Source organism: Trichosurus vulpecula, chromosome 1 (assembly GCF_011100635.1).
Source record: "Trichosurus vulpecula isolate mTriVul1 chromosome 1, mTriVul1.pri, whole genome shotgun sequence".
Lineage (NCBI taxonomy): Eukaryota > Metazoa > Chordata > Mammalia > Diprotodontia > Phalangeridae > Trichosurus > Trichosurus vulpecula.
Window position 1 is genome coordinate 146,354,073 of NC_050573.1, and position 27,476 is coordinate 146,381,548.

Below are 27,476 nucleotides of genomic sequence, written 5' to 3' on the forward strand. Positions count from 1 at the left end.
GGCTCAACAGAGAGGCTGGAGGGGATTCTGGGAAGCCATTCTCCAGCAGGTGAGTTTAAAGTCAAACCCTAAAGGTGGTCATGAAGAAGTCTTTTCCAGGTCAGGCAAAAGTATGCTTCTAAATCATGGTGGAGAAAAGACTGTAAGGTTCTGGAGGAGAAAGACTTTCAATTTTTGTTAATGTATCCCAGCATACACCATGCACACAGTGCCTGATACAAAGTGAGTAGTCCATCACAGCTTCTTGTTGAATGAATGAAAGAACCGTTCATTTATGTATCTGAGTATAGCTAAAGCTTTACTAAAGCTTCAGATCAACTGAGGGAGTAAGAAGAGGTGATTGGAGAAAGAAGGTGAAAGGAGTGACTGACAGTGGGCACTGAACACCCATCTAGCTTAGGGAGAAGGAGTTTGTGGGGCAGCTGTGTGATCTTGGGCAAGTCACTTAACCCCTATTTGCTTTAGTTTCCTTATCTGTAAAATGAGGATAATGACTGCACCTATGTCCCAGGCCTGTTGTGACAATTAAATGATATAATAATTGTGAAGTGCTTAGCACAGTGCCTGGCATGTAGTAAGCACTGTATAAACACTATCTGTGATGATGATGATGATGTGGTAGGCTGCCAAAGATTTCCATGGTTCCAGTGTCATCCATTTGCCAAAAAAGACATTACCTTCAACCCCAAAATAGCTATGCTAAACACAAGATGAAATCAAACCAAGACACAAACTTGATCCTCCAGAATAAACACTGGATCATCCTAGACTGGTTTCCTAGCTTGGGGCTAATGGTCACCATTATCAAAATGCATTTGGAAAGAGCAGATTATAGAACACACAAACCTATCCTTTTGACATTATGCTCTAATCAGCTGAGCTAGATCCCTTGCCCTTCAGACATAGCTTCTTTCTAAGGAAACTCCCTGCCTGAAGGAAGACAGTAGATTATCTCCTCCTAAACCAATAACTATTCAAGGAGCTTACAATCTACTAGGAGATGACTTGTATACAAATAATATAAGACAGAATATGATAGGAGCAAAAGATAGATTCAAAAATCTTTAGGATAATTTGCAGAGTAAGAGACCCTTTCACCTGTGGGAGTGGAGATGGGGAAGGAATCAGGGAATGATTCAAAGAACAGGCACCTGCATTGGGCCTTGAAAGAAGAGTTCTTTTTTTTTTTAATAGTATTTTGGGTTTTTTTCCAATTATATGTAAAAACACTTTTAGCATTCATTTTATAAGATTTAGACTTCCTAATTTTTCTCCCTCCCTACCTCCCTGAGATGGTAAACAATTTGATATAGGTTATATATGTGCAATCATGTAAAACATATTTCCATAATAGTCACAGCTGTGAAAGAAGAATCAGACCAAAAGAAAAAAAAAACACAAGAAAAAATAAGGTAAGTGAAAAATAGTATGTTTTGATCCGCACTCAGCCTCCATCAGTTCTTTCTCTGGACATGGATAGCAGTTTCCAGCATTAAAGCTTTATAACTGTCTTGGATCACATAGATAGTCATCACACAATGTTGCTGTTCCTTTGTACAATGTTTTCCTGGTTCTGCTCATTTTACTTTGCATCAGTTCATACAAGTTTTTCAGGTTTTTCTGAAATCTACCTGACGCTCATCATTTCTTATTGCACACAAGTATTCCATTACATTCATATACCACAACTTATTCAGCCATTCCCCAAATAATGAGCATCCCTTCAATTTCCAATTTTTTGTTACCACAAAAAGAGCTGCTATAAATATTTTTGTTCATGTAGGTCCTTTCCCCCTTTTCATGATCTCTTTGGGATACAGACATAGTTGTGGTATTGTTGGGTCAAAGGGTATGAACAGTTTGGTTGCCCATAGTTCCAAATTGCTCTCTAGAATGGTTAGATCAGTTCACAACTCCACCAACAGTGCCTCAGTGTCCCAATTTTCCCACATTCTCTCCAACACTTATCATTTTCTTTTTTTGTAATATTAGCGCAACTGATAAGTATGATGTGGTACCTCAGAGTTGTTTTAATTTGCATTTTTCTAATCAAAAGTTATTTAGAACACTTCTTCATGTAACTATAGATAGCTTTGATTTCTTCATCTGAAAACTGCCTGTTCATATCCTTTAACCATATCAACTGGAGAACAGAAAGAAGCTTTCAATAGCAAGAATGAGGTAGGATGAATTCCAGGTGCAGGGAACTACCTGCATAAATATACGAAAACGAGAGCCAGCAGGAACAGATTGTGTAACAGCTAATAATCCAGTTTGGCTGGATCACAGGAGGTAATAGGAAAGAAAGGTGTAAAGGAAGATTGGGAAAGACTGTGGAGGGCCTTAAATGCCTTAGATGTATTATAAACCATGGCCAGTTGGGAGCTTCTATAGGTTTTTAAGAAGGGAAATGTCATGACCAGATCTCTGCTTTAGGAAGATTATTATGGCAGCTTCATAAAGGACAGGTTGGAGGGGGGAAGAGACTAGAGGTAGGAGACAAGTCAGGAAACTAGCACAACGTTCCAGGCAAGAAGTGACACAGACCTGCGGTAGGGTGACATTAATCAAAGATAATCAACAGAAGGAAGGCACTAGAATTAAGGGTGATGAGAAAGTGCAAATCAAAGCAAATTTGAGGTTCCACCTCACAACCATCAGATTGGCAGAGGTGACAAAAAAAGAAAATGACAAATGCTAGAAGGGCTGAGGAAAAGCAGTTATACTAATATACTTGTGGCTGGAGCTATAAACTAATTTATCTGTTCTAGAAAGTAATTTGGAACTATACCCCAAAAGTTGTTCAGATCTGCACTCTTTGACCCAGTGATACAACTACTAGATCTACAATCCAGAGAAATCAAAAGAGGAAAAGGACCCTTAAGTGTAAAGGCATTTATAGCAGCTCTTTTTGTGGTGGAAAAGAACTGGAACCTAAGGGGGCACCCCTCAATTGAGGAATGGCTGAACAAATTATGGTATATGAATATAATGGAATACTATTGTGCTGTAAGAAATTATGAATTCAACTGAATTCAATTCCATAAACATCTAAGTACCTTCTATGTGCCAGGCAGTGGACTAAGGGCTGAGGATACAAAAAGAGGCAAAAGGGACTCTGCCCTCAGACAGTTATACTCTAATGGGGGAGACAGCAGGTAAACACATTTATACAAAGCAAGCTATATACAAAATACATAAGAACTAATTAAAAGAGTGAAAGCACTAGAATTAAGAAGGGTTAAGGAAGACTTCCTGCGGAAAATGGGATTTTACTTGAGACTTAAAGGAAGCCAGAGAGGTCAGTAGTCAGAGCAGAGGAAGGAGAGCATTCCAGGTATGTGGGACAACCTGAGAAAATGCCCAGGGCTAAGAGATGGAGTGTCCTGTTCATGGAACAGCTGGAGGGCCAGTGTCACTGGTTCAAAGAATGTGTCAAGGAGTACAGTATAAGAAGACAGGAAAGGTAGGAGGGGGTGAGGTTGTGGAGGGCTTTGAATGCCAAATAGAACATTGTGTATTTGCTCCTAGAGGTAATAGGTAATAAAAAGGAGAGTTTCAAAGAAACTTGGGAAGATCTGTATGAACTGATATAGAATGAAGTACGCAGAACCAGGTGAACAACATACACAATAACAATAATGTAAAAACAACTTTGAAAGACTTAAGAACTCTAATCAACTCAACTGACCAACCATGATTCCAGAGGACTCATGATGACACATGCTACCCATCTCCTGACAAAGCACTCAAGGTACAAAATGAGATTTTGTTTTGCTAGACTGTGCATACTTGTTACAAGGGTTTTGTTTTTTCTTTCTTTTTCTTTTTTTTCCCAATGGGAAGGATATATGATGGATTTTGTTCATTGAAAAAAATTAAACCCTGATATCCACTACATATAAGTATATAAAGATTTCTTGTTCCTTGCACCAAATGTGGACAAGAAGAAACACGCCCCAGAATTCCAAAGAACTGAATATGTAATACATCTTCATCTGGCTCCAAGACTTCACTCTAGATATCTCTATATATATGGAACATCTCTCAGGGAGATGAAAGTATCTCTGTTGTGAAGAAAGAGGAAGGAAGGAGAAGGCAGTACAAAAAAAGGAAGGAATCCTTATTTAAATATATCTCTTACCTGGAGACCACTACATACATTCATGAGGAATATTCAAAGAGAGAAAAATAATTCATGTGAGTACTCCTATCTCTTCTCTATGACTCCAGTGTCAAGGCAGGGCTAATGGCTTGTGCCCTGGTGTTTGCTATAAGAGGCACAATGTATACTTGGTGTTTGATAAAAGTGCCATCAGGAAGACCTGGGTTCAAATCCAGCCTAAGACACTTATTAGCTGTGTGACTCCGAGCAACTCACTTAACCCCATATTTGCTTAAATTTCCTTATCTGCAAAATGGGGATAATGACTGCACCTATGTCCCAAGGCTGTTGCAACAATTAAATGATATGATAATTGTAAAGTGCTTAGCACAGTGCCTGGTACAAAGTAAGCACTTTATAAACGTTATCCATGATGATGATGATGTGGTATTCCGGTGTCACCCATTTGCCGAAAAAGACATACCTTCAACCCCAAAATATCCATGCTAAGCGAAAAATGAAATCAAACCAAGACAGAATCCTCCAGAATAAACACTGGGTCATCCTAGAATGGTTTCCTAGCTCAGGGCTAACAGTTGCCATTGTCAGAAAACATTTGGAAAGAGTGGATTATAGAATACATACACCTATCTTTTTGACATTATACTCTAATCAGTGAATAGGCCTATTCACTGAAAGGGTGTTCACTTTACTCTAAGTGAGAACCTGAAAAGGTCTTAGCCTAAAAGGGCCAGGGTCTCCCAAGGCATCCTGGGCCATCTCCAGTCATCCTGATGAATATCTGGTCACTGGATCCAGACAGCTCTGGAGGAGAAAGTGAGGCTGGTGTCTTTGCACAGCCCTCCCTCCTTCAAATCAAAGTCAACTGCAAGTCATGTCATCATTTTCCTGATGCCATGGTCCTCTTTGAAAATGAAGGACAAACACAGCACTCTAATATTCTAATCAGCTGAGCTAGATTCCTTGCTCTTTAAATAAAGTTTCTTTCTAAGGACCCTCCCAGCCCAAAGCAATCTTACTTCCCAAGATAGTAGATTATCTCCTAAAGCAATAACCATTCAAGAATTTACACTCCATCAACTTTAGAAGTTAGATCTTTCATGCCCTCCAGGCACTTCACTAACATTGAACATCACTCATTAGTAAGTGACAGAATCTCAAAACCAGGTAAAGGAAGGAAGCTCATAGCTTAACAGAAGTGCTGACTGTTGAGGACTCAGGTCTAGCCACAAGTCAGGATACAGTGCCGTTACTAGGAAAATGCACTAATAAAGAAAGCAATAATGTCCTATAAGTACTTGGATTACACAGTAACAGAAAGATATACTACTTAAGAGACTGAAGGCTCTTGGCCTTCCATCACATAAGGCTTTGTGTCCTACAAAGCTCAAAGTGCACACGATCTCTAGAAGAGGTGTTGTATTGTTTGTCTGCTCCACTGAGACAAATGCCAATTGTTCATTTTCTTAAGAACTTTGTGTAAAAAAAAAAAAATGAAGTTTATGGGTCAACCAGAAGTCAGTCACTTATTTGGTAATAAATTTTTTGAAACTATAAATCTGAAAATGTGATCATGGCAAAATTAAAGACCTAAAAGTTTGTAGAATTTAGTTACAAATATTATGAAGTATTTTTTGAGTAACAAGTTCTCTGACCCACTTAATGGAACTAATCCTGCCAACAAGAAAAAGAGTAAGCCATTCATCTTATGGAAGGAAAATTAACTCTTTCAGGTCTGACAGAAATCTACTGCCCTAATGCACTTAAAAAGTCCCCTCTTGGTCCAAAATGTGAAACTATTCAATGGTACAAGAAAACTCAGTATTTGTCGTTCAGGGAAATAGCCTCCTTTCCAGGATATAACTTGGTACTTTACTGTATTGAGGTATTTAAGTCACATTAGCATCATACGTTCAACAAATATTTATTTTTGTATTTACTTTTGTATCTTTTTGTATTTATTTGTTTCAACTACATACAAGCCATACTGCCAGCAATTATAAAAAGCACAAAGCTTAAATGGTATGACTGACCTCCAGAACTTTATAATCTAAAGACATGATAATACGTATACAAACAGCAATAATAAAAAGCTGACTGTATCACATGAGAAGTTTTTGAGCAAGTGGATGACATAATTGTGGAGTCACTGGGTTTAGAAGGGAATAGAAGGGAAATTTAAAGATAATCTAGTACAGGGGTGCTGCTAGAAAGGGTTTGACTGAAGAGTCCTCATTTGAGGAGGTAGAGGGCCCCATGTGGCCTTGAGGCTGAAGGTTCCCCACCCCTGATCTAGTTAGTACAACTTCCCAATTTTACAGATACAAAACTTGGGCCAGACAGGTTAAATGGTAGCATGGGTAGTAAGTAGCAGCAGTAGCAGTGCTAAACCAGGGCTAAACCAAGCCAAACCCAGGCCTAAGAACTTGAAACCCTCTTTTCATTACAACACTTGATCAAAATGATGCTTTGGGAAGATTAACCTGGATGAAGTGCTCAGGAGGAGAGTGAAGTAGAACAGTCTTAAGACAGGGAGACTAGGAAGGGGTCTCTAATAGTAAGCAATCTAGGCAAAAATAGTAGATACAAGATTCGTTATATACACACAATATACACACCTACCTTTATTTCAAAACTTGACTATAAGAGGCAGCGAGTAGAGTGGAGTGGATAGAGCATTGGAACTGGAGTCAGGAGGACCTTGGTTCAAATTCAGCCTCAGACACTTGACACTTACTAGCTGTGTGACCCTGAGCAAGTCACTTAACCCCAACTGCCTCACAAAAATCAAATCTTGACTCTTCACTGGTATTTGGGTCATCAGATTCTTCCCTATTCAATTCATCCTTTGTATTGCCTCCAGATTAATTTTTACTAAACCACCCTTTTGTTCCATCATTTACCTGCTCAGAAACTTTGGGTGCCTCCTTATTACTTGTGAAGTAGGCTACATTTCTAGCCAAATTAGGTCCTTATCAAGAAATGTAAAAAAACAAAACAAAAACCAAACAATGGACATGCATGCAAAATGTAGACATCACACAACCTCCTCCAGACCCCGAAGGGTGTAATTTACCTGTTACAATCTTCAACGCAGCGGCTGCAATTGCCTTCCTTGAGGTAACATGCTGCTCTATTGGAGTATAAGACACTTAGTTCATCGGCATTTTCACTTCCTAAAATTATACATAAATACAGTTTAAATTAATTATCAAAGCCCTCTTCCCTTAGACTTCAAAGATCCCTGCAGCTTGCGGGTTGCACTGCAGTACCAATTTTTGCTGATGCTGCAAAACTTCCAGGGGCTATCCTTTATTCCCTATGCAGCCATCACAAAATCAGCAATCACAACATGTAAAACAGGACTCCTTCAAAGCAACGTTTCAAATTACTTCCTACTCCTTGCCAGTTATCACTCATAAATCAGATCGTGTCTTCACTATTCATTAGAAAGGAATTTATAGACGGCAAATTCCTGTCACTCAAAAGGGCTGGGCTTAGATTTTTATGCTATGATTCCTGCAAATAAAATGAGCAGCAATCGTTTTGTTTGTCATGAAGTTAGGCATTCCATGAAACGAAGTCAAATCACATGACACCTCACCTGAACCCTGGACTTTTTCCACTGCCTGTGAGTATTTAAGCAGTGCCTCCCCAAACTGCCCGTTCTTGAACAGCTCATTTCCTTCGTTTTTCAGGTCTGCGGCAGTGGCGGGGGGAAGGGGCCGAGGAGAGGGAGCCCGTTCAGGTCTGGAGACCTCCTTGGCTCCACGGCTCCCACCCGCAGTTCCGTCTCTCCCGAGATGGCCATTGACTTCGCCTCTGGGCTCGGGTGAAGGCTTGACGTTCTGCCCCTCGGAGGTGCCTCCAGTCAAGGTGCGCTCTCCGCACTTCTGGGCCTCCTTTCCTCGTGACTTTTTCCTATTGCCTTTGCCAGTAAACTTATTCTGCACATTTCCCATTTCAGTCTGGTCACTTCTCTGCTCTCCTCCCACGGGCACATCGGTTTCTATAAGGAAGTTGATTAAGGAGGTTAGAGTTTGCATCATCAGAAGAAACTACTGTGAACACAACAGAGGGGTGTACCCGCCAGGAACTGAACCCCAGGTAACTGGGCAGTGGGGTTTTTGAGAAAATCGGGACCAAAAACATGTACCTGAAGATGCCAGACAAACACCTAGGGAGTGAAAGCCTACACTACTCTAAGAAGGTGTTACAGCCAGGGCTGCTTTCCCTTTGCCACCCCTGTTTCTCCTCAGGACCTTCAGTCTTGTGCTACTGAATTGCAGGTTTGTGTCCTGCAACATTAACTCTTTAAATACAGAACTAATCAAATAATGACATTAGGAATGAGTCACTAGGATTCAATTTTTTCACTATCGACTAACTTATTGTCAAATTACTGTTTAAGTAATATATGCAACAATAATATTATTGTTCCTTTCAATAATATTTCATGAATTAATATGACTCAGCTTTAATGGCAAGGAGGACTTTTAGATAACATCAAAATTATACACATGTTCTCTACTTGCTTCCTCCCATTACAGACCACAGTCATTTGTAAAAGGTGAAAATAAAATGAGGGTGAATTTTGATTAATGAATTATTTTCAAATGATCTCCTTGAAAAAAAAAAGATATACGGTAGCTCACTGAAATTTTCAAGCATAAAATATTTAAAATATGTACCAATACTTCCAGGCTCTTTGATGTGTCAGTAGTGGAAATGCCCTCTACTGATAAAGATTAAATCCAGCCTCAGCTGATAAATCTCAGAGTCATTTGAGGTTTCAGGGATGGCTCATGATGACCCTTCTTCCTGAGTTCAAATCTAGCCTCATACACTTACTAGCTGTGTGACCCTGGGGAAGTCACTTAACCCAGTTTGCCTCAGTTTCCTCATCTGTCAAATGAGCTAGAGAAGGAAATGGTAAACTACTCTAGTATCTTTGCCAAAAAATAAATAAAAACCTAAATGAGGCCACCAAGAGTTGGCCACAACTAAAACTTCAAAACTTCAAGGTAGTATTACATATGATGTCACACTTAACTAATGTGATGATTGGTTTGCTTCCAAGCAAAGACCTAATTTGTAATTTTGACTAGAAATATTATTCAATGTGCTTTATACGTAGTGAAACCAATATATGAAAGGTAGAAATTGAATGAATAAGGGTAACAGGAAACGTTTAGCATCCTGAGTTGGGTTTTATTTTGTAATTAGGACTTATTCTCTTGAGAAATCAGTGAAAGGTCATTTGGTCATTTAATTTAAAAATACATCACCAAATAATGGTGATGGTCAATCAATCAAGAAGCATTTACTAAGCACCTACCATGCCTGGAACTAAGGTCCAATCAAGTATAAGAAGTGTATGATTTGGACTCCATTATTAAAAGGATATCATTATGGGCTCTAAATATAAGGCAGCTCTGGTATACTTAGCTTGGCCTCTCCTACCCATGCACCTACCAAAACTAACATAGTTAGGGTGGGTGGAAGCACAATTAGTACTAGTGGAAACCCAGTCTTCACATTTTCTTTTCTATTCCTTGCCACCACCCTAGTCTCTTCATGTCTTTTGGCCTCCAGTCCCTTCCCTCTCCAATATATACTACACACCCAAGCCAAATAAAATACCAATTCCTTTATATCATCCTCTTGTTTAGGAATGCCCTGCCTGATGGCTCTCCAGTGCTTTCAGAATACCTGCCTGGCAACTTACCTACCCACCTACACCTCTATACCCACCTGGTCAGCTTTCTCACTAGCCCCTTTGATTTAGATCTTTGCTCCTGTTACTCCCCCACCCAAGAATGTCTTTCCCTTGCCCCTTCACCTATCCAAATCCTAGCCCCCTCTTGGAAGAGACCTCCCCTGACCACTCCAAGCCCATGCTGATTTCTCCCTTCCCTGTGCTCTATACTCTATTTACTATCTCTGCCACTTATTTTGGCATTTAATGAAATACTGCTCTGCATTGTTACTTAATTTTTCCATCTCCAACAAGCCTGTCAGCTTCTGATTTTTGTCTTACAAAAATTTGGAAATTATGAGTAAAGTTCTATTTATGTGGCCCAGTTGAAGCTAGAGGAAAAATGTTTTAACCTTCTCAAGAGAATTATGCTTTCTTAAGATTCGGTGTAAAGCCCTAGAGGCAAGTTTTAATACCCTCTCTTCCTGAAGAGGGATCACAAATGACCTAGTTTATGAACTGCCATCACAAAAGAGAAAACTAAGATGTGGCAAGGCTCTAGCAGGCTTAGGAGGAGATCTGGAAGTAAACAAACAACAAACGTAGTAAACGATGAATGCAGGTACCCAGAGCAGCACTAACTGAAAAAGGGGCAACCTTCCACAACCTGCCCATCTTACTCGGTGTGCAAAAACAAACACGAATGTCAAAGAAAACCCAAGGTGATTCCCACCCCCCTCCCAATTTATCAGAAGGACCAAGCTTCGTATTTAATTGTTAAGCAGCTGAAGTGTGTTTTTTTGGTTGTTGTATATCCTCAGCACTCTATATCCTGGCATACTGCCTACCACACTGCAGAGGCTTAATAAATACGCTTGATTGACCCACAGGTCCTCCCAGCTCCCTAGTGCTCCTAAACACTGTCACAGGAATGGGAAGCTTCTAGTCTTTCAAATGTATCTGCCCCTCAGCTTAATTTCATCCAGCCTGTATCGAGTTCTCTACAATCAAGTGTCTTTACATTTCTTTTGACTCCTGCAGAAATGACCAAATACAGCTATGTGCAATAAGAGTCCGTGTCACTAAGGAGGGGCATTGTCAAAGCTTAAGGGACACTCTCAGAATTAGAGAAGACACCAGCTGGAGGGCCAGGAGTTCCTTGCCTTCAGCCTGCCTGAGCTGCTGGAGGAGGAGATGTGTGCACATAACTACTGTTCTAGTGTGCACCAGGAGGTTTAAGCTGCTGGGAGTTGAAAAAGGAGTGGAATTAAGAAACAAGAGGCTAGACTTGGCATGGGGTGGGGGATGAGAATGGAGGCTGCAGAGAGTGAGGTCCCAGACGTGAGAAGATACTGGCCAAGACTCATTCCTTTCACTTTGGTTCTCTCTTCCCCTCCCTCTCTTAGTGATAATTCTCTCCTTCCTTTCCTGTCTTTCCTCTTTCTCTTTTTCTATTTCTTACTAACCTATTGAGTCATAATATGAACCTGAAGGATTTTAACATTATTTGTTGCATTTATTAAATGAAGGCTTATATTCTTTGTAGCCCATTATGATTACAATTTGTTTTTCCTTGGGTTAGTTGCCTCAGTGTTAAAAAAAAAAAAAAGTCCTCCAACCTTGACCTAAAGGTTAGGAAACACATGTTTGCTTTTTTCTTTTTCCTTTCATTTTACATTTTGAAGTAGGTGGGAAGAGGAAGGAAGGAAGGAAGGAAGGAAGGAAGGAAGGAAGGAAGGAAGGGAAGAAGGAAGGAAGGAAGGGAGGAAGGGAGGGAGGAATGAAGGAAGGAAGGACGGACAGAAGAATTTATTCAGAGCCTACTGAATGCTATGCACTGTGCTAAGCACAAGTTTACCTCATTTGATCCTTGCAACAACCCTGAGAGGCAGGTGTTATTATTATCACCATTTTACATTTAAGGAAACTGAGGCAAATCAAAAACGATACTACAACTTGCCCTGGGTCACACAACTCGTAAGTGCCTGAGGTGGTATTTTTTCTCTGGTATTTGACTTCAGGCCAGAGCTCCATTTACACTGAAGCATCTAGCTTTCATTTACTAAGGGTCATTTTTTGTTTTAAGAAATATAAAAAACTCCTACAAAGTGACTTTCTGTCTTAAAATAACTCACATATATAGTGATTTAAGATTTACCAAGATTTTCCTCATCACAACCTTGTTTAGTAGTGTTACCCTCATTTTCCTGTGACCAATTGGATCAGGGTCACATATGTGTCAGATCCAGGTTTTGAATCCAGTTTACTGAGGCCTCATAGAAAGAACACAGCTTTTGGAGTCCAGGGAGAAGGACTAGCTCGTGCCTAGCTCTGCCTCTTACTAGCTGTGTAGCCTTGGGCAAGTTATTTAACTTTTCCCTGACAGCTCTTTATCTGGGATATGTTCTTCTACATCCAATTCAAGTTCACTCTTCTCTCACTGCCTCTCTTTGGGATCCCTAATTTATTTTTTTTGGAAATAGAACTTTCTCCACAGTACTTCTCCTTGAGATCTTTTATTTTTGAAAGCACAACTTTTTAAAGAGGCAAAAAAATAGTACTATGTCTTCATTGATTCACCCAGTTTAAGGATGTCTGAGGCTATTCACACAATCTTTTTTTTTCATTTTCTAGTCAATTCCTCTATTTGCCACTAAGTAAATGGTCATAAAGCCCTCATTTGAGACTGAAATTTTTGCAAATTATGGTGTTAAAATGGTACAGTCATAGTTTCACCTAAAAGATCTGATGTTCAGAAGTGAAAGCAAGTAATTGAAAGAGGAACAAAACTGGGGAAGTTTGGAAGAATTTGAAAAATTTTTCAAAAAATAACTTGGAGAGTGACCTGAAAAGTAATTTTCAAAACAAAAAGTATGGCTGAAAGTATGGGGAAGCTCATGTCCTTTTCCATACAAACTGAAAAATATAGCCAGCCTAAATTCTTTAAATGGATTTTTTCTCATAGAACAGTTGAAGAAATGATATTTTACTCTCACCTCCATTGCCATGTTCATGTTCTCCACTTCTTTTTCTATCTTCATCCTCTGAATCCTCTATTTCCTGAATAACCATTCTCTTCCCCTTGGTTTTGGGAGCAGATTCAGGCTGAGACTTGTTCAGGTCTTTTTCAACTTCCGACAAGATTTTCTGTAATGTGATCTTCATGTTAGAAAAATGTTTTACAGTAATAAAAAGAAACATTTTAAAGTTTTAAAAATCAATAAAGAGAATCCTGTTAAGCCCAGTAAGCAGTATCAGAGAATCTCATGTACAAAAGCATGAATTCCTTGACATCTCTGCCAGGCAGCTGGCCAGCCAGCTTTTGTTAAAATACTTTCAGTGTCAAGGAACTCATTCCCTGATGGAGAAGGCTATCCTACTTAGGTGTAGTTTAAACTGCAAGAAAGTTATATTAAGCCAAAAATATGCCTCTCTTTAACTTCTGCCCATTTGGTCCTGATTATGACCTCTAGAGCAATGAAGAATGAATAAGAAAAAAAAGTTAAAATGAGAACAAAGGCAAAGAGATTCAAAGCTAATTCCTCCTCCATATTACAGCTCTCCAAATATCTGAAAACAGCTATCATATCCTCTTAAGTCTTTTTTTGTAAGTTAAAAAGACTTCAGCTTCTTTAATTACTCTTCGTCCGACATAATTACTAGATGTTAAGCAATCCCCATAACCCTCCTCCAGACTCCATCCAGTCCATCAATGTTTCTTTTAAAATGTAGCACCCAGAACTGAACCCAGTGTTCCAGATGTTGCCTGCTCTATGTAAAGCACAGGGAACTATAATCCCCTTTGCTCTGGACATTAAATAGGAACATGTACATAGTGTGGCCTGAACCAACACTTTACCATAATATCATGGTGGTCTGATTTCCTTGGCATAGGGACCTCCCAGTGAGGAAACACCCCTCCTTCCCTGCCTTTGGCAATCCACAGTCTTAGAGAATAACCTGGTGGTGGTGGTGGTAGGAACTGAGAGATTAACTGCTTTGCCCATGGTCATATAATCAATGTGTCTAAGAGGCAGGACTTGAACCCAGGTCTTCCTGATGCTAACACTGGTTAGCTACATACCACACCATGCTCTCTTATTATAAGAACATCATTAATACATTATGAACATAACTTCACAGAATCTTGATGTAAAATCTCTACAGTCATTCGACCAATCAGATGGTCTGTAAAAATGAGTTAGCTAATAAACCCAAAGAGAGTTAACTCTCATGGGGATCATCCGTTTACCATCCCCTTCAATGGTGTTTTACCTAACATCTTAATATAGAATTTTTCTGAATCAAATTAATGACACTGTATGGGGGTATTCCTCTACTTCTATTAATGTAGTCTAATATTTTTATTAAGAGGAAGCTAGATGGCTCAGTAGATAGAGTGCTGGGCCTGGAGTTAAAAAGACCTGAATTCAAATCCAGCCTCAGGCACTCACTAGCTGCATGACCCTGGGCAAGTCACTTAACCTTTGTTCACCTTAATCTGCTGGAGAAGGAAATGGCAAACCACTCCAGCATCTTTGCCAAGGAAACCCCATGGACAGTATTGATGTACTATGGTCCACAGAGTCATGAAGAATTGGGCATGACTGAACAACAACAATATTTTATTAGGCTTTTTAGCAACTGTGTCCTATTTTTACTCATATGGAGCTTGAACCTAATCAAAACCACCGAGGGGCATCTTTATTTCAACTGCTCTTAGGATAGGTCTTCATCATCTCGTACTAGTATAGTCGATTTTTTTTAACCTAGGTGTCAAACTTTATATTTTTCATATTATTAGTTTGGATTCATTGTTACAGCCTACTAAGATTTTAATTTCTGATTCTTCCACATCCAATTTATTCATTTTCTTCCTCTATATAATCTAATCAGCCTCTATATAATCTAAAATTTTGTTATTTTCTTCGAAGTAGCTGAAGTAAATATTGAATGGAACAGTTAGGCAGTCAACAGACATTTATTGGGGGCTTACTCTGTGCCAGGGAACACTATGCTAAGTACTGAAAGAGAGCAAAACCAAGGACAGAGCTATGGGCTGGACAAAGGATGGTGACCTGATACCAGATTTCTTGTCTCCCTTTCCCTGCCTCACCCCTCAAATCTTAGGATTACAGAATTAAAGCAACTTGAGTAGATGATCATATGGTCCTACCTTACTCACTGAGGCCCAAGAAGATCAGCCTCCTTGTACATGGAACCAGAGCCAGTGATAAAAGCCAGGACTAGAAACCAGGTCTCTTCACCTTTGGTCCATTCAGTTCCCCTTGTCATGAACTACACTGAAGGATCATAGCATCCCATATTTGGAGCTACAAGAGACTTCAGATGCCGGATATCCAATCTCCTCATTTTATAGCGAAATTAAGTGACTTGCCCAGAATCACACAACTAATAAGTGTCTGAGGCGGGACCAGAACCCATCTCTTTCTGACTCCAAGTCCAGTGAGCCATTCACAATATCTCTACGAGTTTTGATTGGGGGGTTAAGAAAATGGGTAATTTGCAGATATTGGGTTCTTTGGCAGGTTGAGTAGGCCACAGTGGGACATTTAAGTTAATGCAGGAGACAGAGCATCTAGGAAGCAGGGGTGGAGGGTAACCAGAACACGAGGGTAGGGCACAAAAAAAGAAGTTTAATAATTATAAGAAAAGCTTAATCTCTTTCATACTTCCTAACTCTGTAACCCTGGGCACTTAAACTGTCTGCCTCAGTTTTCTCAACTGGAGAAAATAATAGCACCTACCTCCCACAGTTGTTGTGAAGATCAAATGAAATAATACTTGAAAGCACTTAGCACAGTGTCTAGCACATAGTAGGCACTTAATAAATGCTTGTTCCCTTCCATCTAATATGCTAGTCTATCATTAGCCTTGAGAGTATGAGATAGGATGGCCTCTTTTTTGGATCTTCTTGCATAAGAACTTGGGTAAAGCAAGGCAAAATATAGGGGTTAGATATGACTTGCCCATTTATATTAAAATGAAAGTTTGTTCTAAAATGATATTACTTATATCAAGAAAGAGAAAATACAGAGCACCACTCTGCCATTACAGTAACTACCCAGTTTCAATGTAACTAATTCCCCACGTATGAAATTCCTTTTACTTTGTGAAAATGAGAGTTAATTTCACAGAATCATAAAATCTCAGAGAAAGAATCTCACAGGTCAATGAATGAACATTTATTAAGCACCTACTATATGCTAGGCACTGTGCTAAATGCTGGGGACACAAAAGGAGGCAAAAAGACAGCCCCTACCCTCAATGAGCTTACCATCTGATGGAATGAGAAATCCCTCTACATCTGTTCTGGACTGGGCCTCATTCAGACCAGTCCCTTTTTAGATTAGGAATGAAATGAGATGCTCAGAAGTCATTCAACAGTTAGCAAAAGGAGATCTACTTATGCATAGCACAAGAGTGACATTCAACAAGGACATGCTTTGAGGACACTCCTGGTCAGCTGAGCAAAGCTTCCCTCCCTCCAAATTGCCTATTAGTGCCTGCCCGCCAGGCAGCAGCTTGTTCCGGGAGCTCCATGTGGCTGTTTTGTATTTAGGTGATTAGGAAGTGATATCAGCAGCCTAAGCTTTTAGTCCCCCGAGCCAAGAAAGTCTTGAGGATGGTTTCAATACCTTTTAAGGAAAAACTAGCCTACCTTATATGGGAGCAGAAGGCTAGCATATTCTCAGCCTGACAAGCTGTCATTTAGCATTTGCTTTGAAGATGTCCACTGAGCAGAAATCCACTGCCTCCACCATGGCCCATTCTCCTTTTAGATTGCTCTAATTGTCAGGAATTTTACCTTTGCATTGAACTAAAATCTCTCTGCAAATTCCACCTATTGCTTTTAATTTTGTCCTCCAGGACTGAGCAGGATAAGTCTTCTTTCTTCCAGAAAGAGCCATTCAAAGACTTGAAGAAAGCTGGGCTGTCCCTCCTAAGTCTTGTCTAGGCTGAACACTCAACCACTCTTCCTAGGGTCCTCTTTATCATTCCGACTGTTCTTCTGCAGAGGCAGTCCAGATTATCAAAGTCCTCCCCGAAATGTAGGGCCAATGCTGAGGACAACATTCCAATATGGTGTGCCCAAAGCAGAGCAGAACTGGGAGCTAGTTGTATTGTCTCTCCTCCCCTCATAGTTGTTGTATCCCGGGTCACTTCACTGGAGCCCTTCTTCCAAAATGACATCAAACCATTAATGGATTTGGTCATTCAAGCAGTTCTAAACCTACACAAATCTACAAAGTCCACACAGAGAAAATGCAAAGTATATGGTAAAGTACAAACATGCTTTTCTTATGGAAAAGATGGAGAGGTGGAATAATGGATAGAGTGTTTACCTGGAGTCAAGAACAGCTGGATCCAAATTCTACATCAGCCATTTACTAGCTGTGTGACCCTAGGTAAGTCATCTAAAGTCTCTGATCCTCAGCTCCCTTGTCTGTGAAATGAAAATAATGCCTGTAGTACTTAGCTCACAGGATTATTGTGACAATCAAATGGGATAATGTGTGTCATTTTGTGATAATGTATTATGCATATTTTGTAAACCATAAATACTCAACTGCATAAATGTCAGCTATTGTTATTATTCTTGAGAAATAATTTACTAAATTCTGGGTAAACTAGAGGATTCCCCTGATCTAAGAGCCTGGCAATGTGGTCAAAAAGTGAAGTAAGATTACTCTTACATAAGGGTTTCAGAGTCTGAAAAACTCTTTACAAATAGGATCTCATTTTACCCTTAACAACAATCCTGGGAAATAGGTGCAATTGTTTTCTCCATTTTACAGATGGGAAAACTGAGGCAGACAGAGGTTGTGTCTCGTGTAGGATCACACAGCCAGTGAGTGTTTGAGGTTTCTGACTCAAGTCCAGCACTCTACCCACTGCACCCTCTAGCTACCTTGTTCTTGATGGAATCATGCTTCCCTTTGTCAGTCACTGCTTCATTTTCTAGCTTTTCATTAATCGTTTCTCTATAATATCTTCTAGAGTTTTGCAAAGGATCCAAGTCAAGCTTGCTGGAATGTGTACATTTCAGACTCCATTCTCTTCCCTTTTTTTGAAAATCAGGAAAACACTTGCCGGTTTCTAATCGTGCGCTACCTGCCCCATCCTCCATGAGCTTTCCAAAGTCACTCGTGGTGTCTCGGCACTCACAGCCATGCCTCCTGATGTGAGCTCCCCAAGGACAGCTAGCTGTTCTCTCACCTTCTTCCTATTCATCTGAAGCATCAGCTCCCCATACGGTATCTCTGCGCTAGCCTTTCCAGGCCAATGACCATTCTCTCTGTGAACAGCCCTACCCTTTCTGTTAACAATGCGCATCTTCCTGTCTACCCCCAGTAGCAGTCCTGTCCTTTACTTGATCCTCCTTTTTTCTACCATAATAGCAAAAGATGAATAAACAACACAGGTGTGGTGGTTCAATTTTCCTTGCCAACTGCATCTCCTCCCAAGCTTCGACTGTTCTTACAGCCATGTTTTTGAGATTCATCATTTGCCCTTGCTTCTACATTCTCTACTATGTGTCAGGGATTGACATATTCTCTATGTCTTTTTTTTTTTTCATAATCTAACTTGGTCTAATGAGCTTCTTGTGCATCCAGATATCTCTCTGTCCCTATCTCTCTCTGTCTCTGTGTCTCCCTGTCTCTCTCTCTCCCACCTGCCCTCCCTCCTAGGCTGACATGCCTGTAGAATTTTAGTCCATGGCATTTTACCTGTTGTTTCTCAGAATGCTTTGAAATCTACTCTACTCAAATCTGGGGTGAATGCCAAACTATGCCTATCTTTCTATTTCCTTTTCTATCAAAAATTCTAAAATGGAACAGTCACGTTTTCCAAAGGTTCCCATCATTTCTACTGAAGCTACTTCCTTGTTGGTGAGAATCAGATGTGGAATATAAGCTCCTCATGTTGGTCCCTTTGCCTTTCAAAGGTTGAAATGATCAATAAGGCAAATTGAGAGATTGTGTGGCACTGGGCTCATTTATTTCTTCATAGTAACCTGGATCTCCTATTATTGGGACAGCTATGAGAAGCAGCAGATAGAGCACTGAGCCTGGAGTCAGGAAGACCCGAGTTCAGTTCCGGACTCAGATGCTCACTAGCTATGTGATCCTGGGCAAGTCACTTAACCTCTGTTTGCCTCAGTTTTCTCAACTGTATAATGGGGATAAGAACAGCACCTCACTGGCACAGTTGTTTTGACTAAATGAGGTAATATTTGTAAAGCACTTAACACAGTCCCTGACACATAGCAGACATTATATAATTGCTTATTCCTTTCTCCTCCTCCTTCCTTTCTCCCCCGTTATTGTGATACCACATGTCACCAGGACTGAGAGGAAGCTCAGCTCCCCAAAGTGGCCCACTTTCCAGCTTAGAGGTACAGCCCATCAGCCCCACTGTAATGGAGGTGGGGATAATAATGCTGGTAACACACAGCCCCTCATCCAAACGGTTAGAAGACAAGGCAATGCCATGATGTGATGCCACATAACTGGATAATGCAGGCAGTAAGCCCTTTTTGCTTTCTGCATAGAATTGGCCTGCCTGTGCTCTATCTGGGCCATGTGATTTCTTCCATTGATTACTCCAAATTCACATCAGCTTCTCTTTAAAAGACAACTACCATAGGAAACAAACTCAATATTATCCTTCCGCAATAATCAGGAAATATTTCTGCATCTGTTCACAAACTCGACATCTATTTTCATTAGGACATGAGAAGTCCCTTCAGTAAAATGCTATGGGTGTTCCTGGGAAACTTCTATATTAGCTTAAGTACATCTGAAGGCCAAACCCAACTTTACAAAGGATGTTTTTTTGATCTACTTTAATGCAGAGATCTGCTCCGGCATTCTCATCATGTCACAAGTAATAGTATTAGAAGCAGGAACACAAGTGAGGCCTTGTTGCTCTTCTATAGTTTGAATTGGGATAATCTCAATGCAGAAGTCAAGACTGATGGGTTTAGGGTGCCTAAACTCTGTGTGTGCCTCATAGGAGCCACCTTCATTCCTTCAGAGTGTGGCTTGGTTTTTCAGTCAAGTTTTCTGATGAATTAAACTATAAAGAAACAAGCTGCAGTGCTAGAACTTTCCAACTTCTGACTGGGCCGATGCTCTTGGGATGTTTCCCCAGCTAATATCTGCTCAGCAGATTTAACTCTCCTGGTCCTGAGCAAAACCAAGGCCATCCCTTGTGCTCACCTGAACACCTTTACCAATTCTGCCACAACATTCTCTGACGTCACTTTCAGAAAGCTAATGTTATAGCATGATTTATACAGAAGTTAGATGGTGAAGTGGACAGAGTACCAGACTTGGAGTCAGAGATTTAAATTCAAATTCAGCTCCAGATACTTACTAGCTCTATGACCCTGAGCAGGTCACCTAACTGCTGTCTGACTTGGTTTTTTCAACCATAAAAGAGGGGTAAACATAGCAATTGCCTCCTGGGGTTGTTGTGAGGATTAAATGAGATAATATTTGTGAAACACTTTACAAATCTTAAAGCGCTATAAAAGTGTTTATTGTTGCTGCTGCTGCTATTTCAGCAGAATTCAAGAAGTTACCAGGCATCTCACACCAAATACTTTCTTTCCTGTGGCTCACTCACTATTGGCACGAGCCACTTTCCATTTCCTTCCCTGCAGCCTCTTTCAGGGTACTTGCAATTACCGCCCCCCCCCCCCACCCACCCACCCACCCACCCAAGGCTTTTCTAGCAAAGTCCTGGTTGTACAATCCTTCCTCCAGCAGTAGTATATAGCGAGGCCTCTTTTCTGCTTCTGCTTCTATACCACTACTTATAAATCTCTAGCTGATGTGCTACCTCTTCCCCATGAGAGGAGTGTCATCTCTTTCAGCATGAAGGCTTTTTTTGAAAGGCAAAGCCTTCATGCACCATACTCTATGCTGACAACTCTCAAATCTACCTACACTGCCCCACTCTCTCCACTGATCTCCAAACTCACATCTCCAATCACCTTTCAGACATCTCACAATGATGTAGCAACAATCTGCTAGCAGCTGCTAAATGGGTATAAGACCCGCCAACGACCAGTACACAGAAAGTTGCCAACACAGGTTCTTTGATCTGCTTGACTAAGGAAAGTAACTTTAAGGGGTTAACAATCTCAGTTTAATCAAACATACAAATATCATTCACAGTTAAAGGGGAAAAGATCAGCCCCCTGAACTTCAAGGCAAATACAAACATCAACAGACAGACCTTGTCTGATTCAAATCACAATTCAAAGTTACCAGAGAAGAACCAACATCTGGGTTGCAAAGCTGGGGGGCAATTTGCAGCTGCCCAGAGTCTCAACACTCCATGAGTGTGCCCCCAAAATCAAATGCCAACCTTGGATCTTATATATCTGTCTAAGGGCCCTGAGGCACTTGATTACCTCAGTGCTGAGAAGCACTCAAACAAAGAACAGTGAAAAATCCCATTTTGCTGGCCATTATGTTTGAAAGGCAAGACTCATCAAAGGTACTTAATTACCTCAGCATTCCAAAGGAGAAGACAACAAAAAGTCCTCCCCTGATTACCATTATATTGTCTTAGGGCTGAGAAACACTCCAAGACAAAAAGATCCCATTTTATTTGCCCCATTCAAACAAAGGCCAGAATTCTTAAAGGTACTTAAGAGAAGAACAGCAAAAAGTCCCGCCTTAATTACTATTACATATGTCCAGGAGACATATCCTCTCAGTCCCCCAGGCTCACAACCTAGGAGTCATCCCAGATTCCTCACTCTCTCTCACCCCCCATATCCAATCTGCTACCAAGTGTCAATTCCACCTTTGTAACTTCTCTCCAATATGCCCCCTTCTGGTGCAAACCCTCATCACCTCATGCCTTGATTACTGCAACAGCTGTTGGTGGGTCTTCCTGCCTCAAGTCTCTCCACTCCAATCCACCCTCCATTCAGCCACCAACTCATCAATTTTCCTAAATCATCAATCTGATCATATAATACTCCCCCCAACCCCACCACTCAATAAATTCCAGGGGCTCCCTATACCCTTAAGTGGGAGATATCTCATGTGAAGACTTCACAGAGGGAGAATATAAAAAATATTTCCCTCTTTCCTTCTTAAAGTAAGTGGAATTGAAGGGAGAAGGGAAGGGGAAATCAAAATGGACTCAGGATTTAACCTTACAGGGAGTTGATTACCTAATTCTTAGGAATTCAGGGCTTGGGGCAGTGGGTATCCTCCCTTTCTCCTTCTTAGTGCTACCACAAAGGTTTCACCAAATAAGGGCATAATGGGCTACATAGGGGTTGTTTGTTTCTTACTCCAGGAAGGCTAGCCCTCTCCTCCCTCAATCCTCCTCTCTACCTTAGCCATATTACTGCCACATGAGCAGCTAGCTGCTAAATAAAAAGATATGTTTTGGGATTGGCTGTGCTTGATTTCCTGGTTCTTTGTCTAGCTTTTTGCCTCGCAACCAATGGAGAGGAGGGATAATGGTGGGTGGCAATCTTTTTGCATTAGGATATAAATTGGTCTCTTGCCTTTTGTAATTCACCTCCTTTCACTAGTCCGTCCTAGTGGAGATGACGCCCCTTTCTCATGAGAATTGAATAAAATAATTTCTGTTCTTACCACGATTCTCCTCTTTATTTCATAAATTTTATATTGGTAAGGGTCTTGTAGCCCATACACCTTCTAGGATCAAACACAAAACACTCTGGTTTGGCATTCAAAGCCCTTCATAGCCTCGTCCCTTCTACTTTTCCAGTCTTCTTACACCTTATTCCCACATGTACTCTTCCATCCAGTGAAACTGTCCTCCTTAGCTATTCCATGAATGAGAAATTTCATTGACCAACTCCAGGCGTTTTCATTGGCTGTCCCCCATGCCTGAAATGCCCCCTCTCCTCATCTCTCCCTACTGGCTTCCTTTATGTCCCAGCTAAAACTCTATCTTCCAAAGAAAGCCTTTTCCAACCTCTCTTAATCCTAATGCCTTTATTCTCTTAATTATTTCCAATTTATCCTGTATATAGCTTGCTTTGCATTTTTTTTGTTTGTTTGCACGTTAGATTGTAAGGTCCTGAGAGCAGGACTGTCTTTTGCCTCTTTTTGTATTCCCAGCACTAAGTATAGTGTCTGGCACATAGTAGGTGCTTATTAAATGTTTATTGACTGAATTAGTAGACTGGGGAAAAAACCTTAACAGTTTTTCTTCCTATACAGAAAATCTGTCAGTTCTATCAGCCTTAGCTTTAATGGGCATTTCCTCTTCAAATAGTGATTCTTTACTACCAACACCCAGCTCTCTGGAACAGAGAAGAACCCCAGCTAACTAGTGCCAGAAGGCTTAAATCTACCTTTTTTTCTTTTAAGTTTAATGTATTTTGATAGTAAATTTATAAGAACAGCACAGAAGACAGATATTAAAAACACATGCTTATGTACATATAGGACAACTCGGAAAAGTATAGTGAATGGATGGAATGTACTGCATAATAAAAATATTATAAACACCATTTAGTTGCCATCAATAAGAAATTTACTTATTTTTAAAAGTACAAAGGCTGGTATGTCCAGAAAAATGTAACAGATTTATCTGTAATTATTACAAAATTGGATAGTTGAAATTTATTCATTGAAATATTTTTGACTGCATTAATGCTTTATGTCATTCCATTTATATTCAAAATTCACATACAAATGAAAACAGAAAAAAAAATTGCCAATACCTGATTCTATCCCCTATTTTTCCATTCAAAATCATATACTTAGGCACCTTTTGACCCCATTGGAAAAAATATCTAATATTCCAAACTACTGATAACAGGAAGAAGATTTTTTTTTCTATTTTGAGAATGAAGAATGTTTCCCCCCATTGTGGAGTTTTAAGCACACTCTCCATATATGTGGTGTGCTGGTTGGATATCCTTTGGCATGACTGCGACATGTCTGGCATGGATAACACATCGACTGGTGTCCTCAGACCGACCAACCAAATAGGCCTCCCTTGGCTCCTGCAAAACTGTTTTGAAGTCTGGAGCAATTTCACACACCCAACACCAGAGGGGAAGTGTCCGAATCAGAAGTTAGTGGACTTCTGGAGGTTGGGTTTCCTGGAAAGCCCCAGTCCCCGGCCTCTAGATTCCTCTAGCACAAGGAACTGCCTTCTGGGTGCTCGACCACCAGGGCATTTACCACCAATTGGCTTGGTATGAGCCATGTCCCTAAAAATGTCTCCTTATGGCAGCCCTAGCACTGGAGAGCAACAGAAGGGGCTGCAAACACTATTCTTCTATTCTTTAACCTTGACTTCCTGCTCACTAAGGGGGAGGGGGATGTCACTGTCAGAAACCTCAGTCCGATTTAGGACTGAGGTTCCTTGTGACCTCCTGATGAATGGCTGACTGCTCAGCTGAACCCAGCGGGCATCAGTCAAGAGATTACCCTTTTAACAAGCTGCCATGGGCTCTCTGGGCTCAAGGCTCCCAGTTTTCTCAACTCAGAGATTCTTTTAGTTTCCCATTCAATTGAGTGGGAAGGGGGAGAGGCTCAGAAACAAAGCTAAGTCCAGACAGCAAGGTTATTTTCTTCTTACTACCTGGTCTCATTCCCACCTATAATATGTGTGCATATACACATAGAGACATATGGCTGAATATGTATATACATACACACACACATACATATGTAAATACACATACATATGGCTGTCAATAAGCCACTGGACATCTGCATGATGAATTTCTGTTTCATGAAATGAACCTGTTTCAATCAGTCTGTTTCAGTTCATCTAGTTTCTGTAGAAATGCATCATTCTCTGGTGTTACTTAATCTGGCCGTGTTTATGCCACTTCGGACTAGGTACCCATTTCCCAGAGCTATTAAAAACCATACCCTATGTTCCTCAAGCCCTTTCTTCCAGGAAGTTTTTGGTCCACTTAATTTTCATTGCAGAAAACTTTTTTGAAAGTAGAGGCAGGAAACAAGCATTTATTAACCTGTTCCAGGCACTGTGCCAAGTACCTTACAAATATTATCTCATTTAATCTTCACAACAACCCGAAGAGATAGGTGCTACTATTAGCCCCATTTTTCAGTTGAGGAAACTGAGGCATATTAAGGTTAAGTGATCTGCTCAAGGTCAAACAACTAGTAAGAGTCTGAGACTGTTTTTGAAGTCTTCCTGACTCCAGGTCCAGCACCCTGAAATTTAAGCAATTCCAGAGGTTTATACTTGTTTGTCTCTCCTCTAGTCCTAATCTATAAGGCCCAATTGGGCAACTGAGGACAAAAAAGACATATTTCCCTCATATCCTAACTGGGGCCTTTGGGAATAAGTGAAAATCCTTTCAAATAATGAGGAAGTCCTGTGCTCAAACCACCTATGGGACACCGAAGGCTGCATCAAATTGCATCTCTTGAACTGATAGGTTGTCTCAAAGAATATGCCAACTGAGCACACTTGCTTGGTAATGGTCCTAACTGACTATTGTTCTAGGCAAAGAAGATGCACATACATATTGACTTTGGACCAGACCTATGCTGATGTTGGCGTAGGGAGCTCTCAGCAAGGAGCCAGCAGATGCAGTGGAGAGTGGCAGGTGGCCTCAAAGTCAGGAAGACCTAAGTCCAACTCATGCCTCTGACACATACATACTGCAGGACCCTGGCAAATCACTTAACTGCTTGGTGACTTAAGCACTTCTAGAATGTTAATTCACAGATCACGTAAAAGAACAGAGACCATAGGATCACAGAATAAGAGATCTAGGGAAACCAGGGGGCTCAGTGGATAGAGTGCTGAACCTGCAGTCAAAAGGTCCGACAAGTTCAAATTTGACCTCAGATACTTCCTAACTGTGTGACTCTGGGCAATTCACTTAACCTCAGTTTGCCTCAATTTCTTCATCTGTAAAGTGGGGGTGATAATAATATCACCTGCATCCCAGGTTCATTGTGAGGATCAGATAAGATAACCATTCTAAAGTGCTCAGTACAGTACCTGGCACATACCAAGGGCTATATAAATGTTAGTTATTATAGCTATAAGTAGTCTCACTGCCTCATTTTATGGATGAAGAAAATATGCCTAGAGAGGTGAAATGGTTTGCCTAGGTCATCCAAGGTGTGGGCAAGCTAGAATCTGAAGCCACATCTTCTGACTGCAAACAGATGTTCTTTCCTCAACAGATGGCCTTCAAGGAACTATTAGCACCACTGGAAAAGCAACTTCAACAATGTGTCCTTTGCTGACATGTTAATAGTTTGCGAGTGTGTGTGTGCACATATTTATTATGCATGTACATATGTGCATCATTTAAAAAAACCTAAGCATGTATTTTCATTTTACTTCCAAAAATTTATTTATATTCTGTCCTACCTGTGATGCCTTTCAAATAGAGAATCTAGCCCTCAGTCTAAGTTTATTTGCTAAGGATGTTATCCATTAGTTTTGTGACATTTTAATACAATTTAGGACATAAATTACAGAAGCAAGCAGGAAATCATTTTCCTTACCTTTGCTATAACATTGTCTGGTTCAACATTTAGCACTTTCTTCAAATCCTCTATTGCTTCATGATACTTGTTTTGATGTTTATATGCAGTAGCACGTCGCATAAAAGCTGCAAATTTGCAAAAATATTTCCTTCAACACTTACACTGTAGATGGTCGTGGCTTATTTTGCAATTGAAGGAAGAATCCAAGTAGCACAAAACCGTTAATTATGTAATTACCAACGTGTATGGACACTAAACAAGAACCATTTTTTCAGTCTTAATTTCTTTTTTAATCTTTTTTTTTTTTAGAGTGGGGGAAGGCAGGGCAATTGGGATTAAATGACTTGCCCGAGGTCACACAGCTAGTGAGTCAAGTGTCTGAGGCCGGATTTGAACTCAGGTCCTCCTGACTCCAGGGCCAGTGCTCTACTCACTGCACCTCCTAGCTGCCCATTAATCTTTCAATAGTAACAAAAAGCAAGGACAGGAAAATTTTAGAATATCCAAGTTCTAGTTTTAGCTTATTTCATATTAGTATCTCTCTCAGTGTACTGTACCATCAGTGAAATTTGCATTGCCTGTTCCAAAATAATTGATACAAGGTATTTCTGAGACAACATCAGGAAAGAATCCTTCAGATTACATGAGTGCAGAAATCAGCTACATCTAGGAGTGGGCACTTTTATAAACTGAACTGAGTATCAGAGATATTGATAGCATCACTGGTTTAAAACTCCATACACTTAATGGTGTACTGTTGACTCCAGCAGACCCAAGAGAGAGCTCATGTAATAATAATAACAATAACAATTCATCTTTCCACAGCACTCTACAGTTGAGAAAGAGCTTTCTTCACATCAGCTTTAGAAGACAAGTGGTATAAGCAATATTTTTTCCATTTTACAGATGGCGTAGCACACTCTGAGGTGAAATAACTTGCCCACAGTTATGCATCTAAAGCAGGACTTGAGAATAGGTCTCCTGATTCCAAGTCCACCATATCTTCCATTGTACCAAACTGCCTATAAAAATTATTGGCTTAATAGCTTAATGTGTCATGACTTTAGTAGAACTGGTAAATGTCTTTGTTAGAAGTCACTTAGTCTAACCCCAGGAAGCACTGTGG

General features: G+C 40.3%; 1 protein-coding gene across 1 annotated transcript in view; it reads right to left on the bottom strand.

Annotated features, from left to right (window-relative positions):
- The window catches only part of SPAG1 (sperm associated antigen 1), a 68,447-nt gene that overhangs the window by 18,373 nt on the left and 22,598 nt on the right, over positions 1 to 27,476 (bottom strand). Inside the window, exons 8-11 of the mRNA XM_036740516.1 lie at positions 26,369 to 26,475; positions 12,815 to 12,971; positions 7,731 to 8,135; positions 7,203 to 7,302 (exon numbers count right to left, since the gene is read on the bottom strand). Of these exons, the coding sequence (XP_036596411.1) occupies positions 7,203 to 7,302; positions 7,731 to 8,135; positions 12,815 to 12,971; positions 26,369 to 26,475 (769 nt within the window). The remainder of the gene's footprint in view (positions 1 to 7,202; positions 7,303 to 7,730; positions 8,136 to 12,814; positions 12,972 to 26,368; positions 26,476 to 27,476) is intronic.